Source organism: Mus pahari, chromosome 14 (genome assembly GCF_900095145.1).
Source record: "Mus pahari chromosome 14, PAHARI_EIJ_v1.1, whole genome shotgun sequence".
NCBI lineage: Eukaryota > Metazoa > Chordata > Mammalia > Rodentia > Muridae > Mus > Mus pahari.
In genome coordinates this window covers 65744319-65749172 of record NC_034603.1, presented here as the reverse complement: position 1 = coordinate 65749172, position 4854 = coordinate 65744319, and the positions used below count along the sequence as shown (strand labels likewise).

At 59.7% G+C, this 4854-nt stretch overlaps 1 protein-coding gene across 2 annotated transcripts; it reads left to right on the top strand.

The window, feature by feature from the left end:
• The first annotated feature begins 274 nt into the window (after positions 1 to 274).
• On the top strand, positions 275 to 4606 carry Neurod2 (neuronal differentiation 2). Of its 2 annotated transcripts, none has more exons than XM_021212407.2 (2): positions 275 to 618; positions 1702 to 4606. In XM_021212407.2, exon 2 carries the CDS (start codon positions 1707 to 1709, stop codon positions 2853 to 2855), a length of 1149 nt encoding a protein of 382 aa, XP_021068066.1. In that variant the 5' UTR covers positions 275 to 618; positions 1702 to 1706; the 3' UTR covers positions 2856 to 4606. The 2 variants fall into 2 exon arrangements, with proteins under 2 accessions (XP_021068066.1, XP_029402493.1); XM_029546633.1 differs by lacking the exon at positions 275 to 618 and adding an exon at positions 653 to 1117.
• The last annotated feature ends 248 nt before the right edge of the window (positions 4607 to 4854 follow it).

Here is a 4854-nt window from a genome sequence, read left to right as displayed (position 1 = left end):
GGGTCTGGTCCTGACCCACCTTAGGGACCTGGAAACAGGGAAATGGACAGATCAAGACCCTGGAGAGAGCCCTGAATTGGCCCGGCACCACAAACCTCCAATTCCCAGACTTGCCACCCCATTGTTCCCATGTGGGGGGTTCTATATCTGAGGGGGGGCAAATCCTCCCACCTCCCTCTCAATCTCTGCTTTTCCTGCGTTGGGCGGGGAGGGGAGGGCGGCAGAGATATTTATTTATTTCCTTTATTTATTTAATTTTTTTTTTTTTTTTTTTGGAGTAGAGAGTGACAGATGGCGGCGGGTCCCGGGGGAGCCGGCTCTCCCCCAATGCAGACGCATGCCAATCACCGTCTCTCATGTGATAGCTGCTGCCCGTGACGTGCCAAGCCCATATGGCCTGGCATAGAGGCTGGTACCCCGCCTGGTAGAGATGCCACACTCGCTCCGCGGCTCGCATGGCGCTCTGAAGACGCCGGCGCCCGCCGCCTTGAGGAACCGCTGCCCCCGCTCCCTGAAGATGGGGGAACAATGAAATAAGCTAGAAGATTCCTCTTCTCCCCCCTCTCTCTCTTGCCCCCTCCCCCCTCCCCTCCCCTCTCCCCTTGACTCCTCTCTGAGGTAAGTTGTCCGAGAGGGAGCTAGATCTGACCTGCTATGGGGGGGCGCTGCTTCGGACATGGAAGTCCCCCCAGTTCTGCTATTCCTGGGACCCTACCCCCTTACGGGATGGGCAGCGGGGGCGCCCCGTGTTCTCTCTCCCATTGGGGCCGCAGCTTAAGGGGCTGCGAAGGAAGATGGTATGCCTAGGATGGGCTGAGGGGGAAGGGTCATGAGGCACTCGAAGAAGCGAAGATGGGGACCCCCCCCATGACTGTCCCGAAGGAACCTGCGACCTTTCCCCACCACCAAAAAAGATAAGCAAACAAATAAATTTGGATTTTTCCCCCATGGATCTCAAAATACAACGAGATCTGTAGAGACGTGTGGGAGGGAGGGAGTTTGAAGAGGGGAAGAGGGTCCCTGACCGCAAGGGAGACGAACAGGGTTCGCTTTTGGGTCTCCTCCTCACGCCCGGCTTCTTCAGTCCCTGCCACCCGGAGCCGGCTCCGGGAGACCCGTACGCAGCAGCTAGAGAGGAGACGGTGCTCCGGTGTCTGGAATTGGGGCTGCGGGGGTGGGGGCCGGGCCGGGGGCGGCGCGCGGCCAACTTGCAAATTGGATTAGGGAGCTTGGGGGTGAGAGGCACCGGAGGGCTTGGGGGATCCAGGCCGAGGGGCCGGGACCGTGGAGAGGAGGAACCGAGCAGCGTCCCCACGGCGGCCGCCCAGCTTCTCTCCATCACCGGGAGAGAGCTGGCTTTCGGGCGAGAGCACCGCCTCCCCGGGAAGATGGACCTGGTCCCTTAACCCCCACCCCACCCGGCCACGTTCTCTGGGACCCTGACACCGGCAGAGCTTCCTTCCGGGAGGAGGAAGCGGGAGCCTGGATCTCGGGCGAGGGCCTGGGCCGCGGTCCCCCACTGGCAGCCCGGCAGGGTTGGGCCGGCTCTGGGCGGGGCAGTGGGACGTAGTGGGCATCGGGGGCCCCTGAGCTGGAGCGCGCACGGAGACTTGGGGGTGGAGGCGGGTTGGTGGGCCGTAGTGACCCCGACGCGCCCCTCACTCTGTGCTGTCTGTCTCCCCGCCCCCGGGGCGCCCTCAGGCACCATGCTGACCCGCCTGTTCAGCGAGCCCGGCCTCCTCTCGGACGTGCCCAAGTTCGCCAGCTGGGGCGACGGCGACGACGACGAGCCGAGGAGCGACAAGGGTGACGCGCCGCCGCAGCCTCCTCCTGCTCCCGGATCGGGGGCTCCAGGACCCGCCCGGGCCGCCAAGCCAGTGTCTCTTCGTGGAGGAGAAGAACCTGAACCCACGTTGGCTGAGGTCAAGGAGGAAGGAGAGCTTGGTGGCGAGGAGGAGGAGGAAGAGGAGGAGGAGGAAGGACTGGACGAGGCGGAAGGCGAGCGGCCCAAGAAGCGCGGGCCGAAGAAACGCAAGATGACCAAGGCGCGTCTGGAGCGCTCCAAGCTGCGGCGACAGAAGGCCAACGCGCGGGAGCGCAACCGCATGCACGACCTGAACGCGGCGCTGGACAACCTGCGCAAGGTGGTGCCCTGCTACTCCAAGACGCAGAAGCTGTCCAAGATCGAGACGCTGCGCCTGGCCAAGAACTACATCTGGGCTCTCTCGGAGATCTTGCGCTCCGGGAAGCGACCGGATCTGGTGTCCTACGTGCAGACTCTGTGCAAGGGGCTGTCGCAGCCCACCACGAATCTGGTGGCCGGCTGCCTGCAGCTCAACTCTCGTAACTTCCTCACGGAGCAGGGCGCGGACGGCGCCGGCCGCTTTCACGGCTCGGGTGGCCCGTTCGCCATGCATCCGTACCCGTATCCGTGCTCCCGCCTGGCAGGCGCACAGTGCCAGGCGGCCGGCGGCCTGGGCGGAGGCGCGGCGCACGCCCTGCGGACCCACGGCTACTGCGCCGCCTATGAGACGCTGTACGCGGCGGCGGGTGGCGGTGGCGCCAGCCCGGACTACAACAGCTCCGAGTACGAGGGTCCACTCAGCCCCCCGCTCTGTCTCAACGGCAACTTCTCGCTCAAGCAGGACTCGTCCCCCGATCACGAGAAGAGCTACCACTACTCTATGCACTACTCGGCGCTGCCCGGCTCACGGCCCACGGGCCACGGGCTGGTCTTCGGCTCGTCGGCCGTGCGCGGGGGCGTCCACTCCGAGAATCTCTTGTCTTACGATATGCACCTTCACCATGATCGGGGCCCCATGTACGAGGAGCTCAACGCATTTTTCCATAACTGAGACCTCGCGCCGACCCCTTTCTTTTTCTTTGCCTTTGTCCGGCCCCCTAGCCCCAGCCCCGCGAGCTCAGGGGCTCCCACCGACTCCAGCGCCGGGCGCTCGGGGCGCGGGCCGCCGGTTCTGCAGCTCTCCAGAGCAGCGTGCTCTCTTACCTGTGGGTGGCCCGTCCCAGGGGCCTCGCTTGCCTCTGGGGACTCGCCTTCTCTCTCTCCCCAGCGGGCTTCCTCCTCCCTTCTCTCGTGGAGAGCATCTCTGGGGACCTACCGCCAGGCCCTCCCAGGAGACTTCCTCCACATTCCCAAACTTGGGTTTTCTCTCCCCACCTCCCAACAGGCCAGAGGCAGTTGGTAAGGGGCTGCTGAGTCTCTGGATAGTGTCTCCCCCACTTATAGTTACTTTAAAAACAAAAACAAAAACAAAACAGACACAGAGCTACCCAGGCTGAAAAGAGCTGGTATCTCTTCCTTCTCGAAGAGGCCAAAGCCAGGGAGCCCAAACGCCTTCACCCTAACACGAATCTCCGCGTTTTTTAATTTTTATTTTGGTGGGAGGGGATGTGGATTGAGAGGAAAGAGAGAGCCAAGCCAATTTGTGACTAGAACCATTTTTCCTTTTCCCTTTTTAAAAAAAAAACAAACAAACATACAAAAGGAAAAAAAAAGAAAGAAAAAAACCTGAGAGGCAACGGAGGCCGAACTCAGAGTCCGGATCGGAGAGAAAACGCATTAAGAACTTTTAGAAGCAATAAAAGGCAAATAATAATAATAATAAAAATACTACCAATAATAATTTTTAAAAAGACACAAATATCTATGCAAGGAGGTTCTGACTGAGCCTAGCAGCCCAACCCGGGTGCTCCTCGGGTCTGCTGGCTGCCCCGCCCACGCGCGGATCTGTGCACTTTGGTGAAGTGGGGGCCCGCGCCGCCCCTCCCCCCCCAGTTTCTTACAATCAATGACTCGGAGATTTGGAACCCCAGTGCCACTGCCCTCCTCCCGCCCTGCCCCGTTGTGCGTCATACTGTTTTCTAAAAACCTGTTTCCAAATTTGTATGGAATGGCAAACTGTTGGGGGGGTCGGTTTGGGGAGGGAGGGTTTGCATGAGAGACGCCACACACACGCACACACGCGCGCGCACACACGCACACACACACCACACCGCACGCACACTCTGGCCCGCACGGCACGACTCGGGCGTCCGGGGACAGAAGGAGCTGTCTACTGGTACCTCCTCTCTATAGGCACTCTAGTCTGTCCCCTCTTGGGGTAAGGTGGAGGAGCCTAGACCTGGGCACAGCCTTACCCTTGCCCAGACTGTGCCTCCGTGGGCGCCAAGCTCCTGGTGATTTTTGGTGGCTGGAGAGGGTTGTTTTGTTTTTTTTTGTTTGCTTGTTTGTTTGTTTGGGGGGATTTTTGCTGTTGCTTTTGTTTTTTGTTTTGTTTTGTGTTTCGGTTCTAGGCTCCTCCTGACTTTTGTCATCCAGTGAGCTGGGAGAACTGAGGGCTCCTCTGGAGGTTCCCCCCGCAAGAGGCAACAGGTGAAGCTCCCCCCACCGGAGGCAGGGAACCAGGCACCCAAACACACGATGCAAAAAACGCAAACCCACAGACGACACACCCCCACACACGCAATTTTACCTTCCTCTTGTAGCGAAGATGAAACTCCCGTCGGACACCCGAAGTGCATTGCGTGTTTCTGTTGAGTTTAATGACGATTAATAAATATTTATGTAAATGAGATGCAAAGCAGACCCGCTTTCTCACAGTGGCCTCCTTTTATGGGTGGGGGCAAGGACTGATCTGGGGCTAGAGTGACTGAGGCTATGTCCGAGTGAATGACTGCTCAGAAGCTTAAGAAAATAACTGAGGGCTTTCCTGGGTGGGGTTTACACACACACACACACACACACACACACACACACTCACCACAGTGGGCTCATGAACAGTCACACTCGCTGCCCCTCCTAAGCCCCACCCAGATTTACAGAGGCACCCAGCA

What these genes read in the sequence shown, in the direction of transcription:
- Neurod2 (XM_021212407.2), top strand. Translation starts at nt 1,707, where the DNA reads ATGCTGACCCGCCTGTTCAGCGAGCCCGGCCTCCTCTCGGACGTGCCC.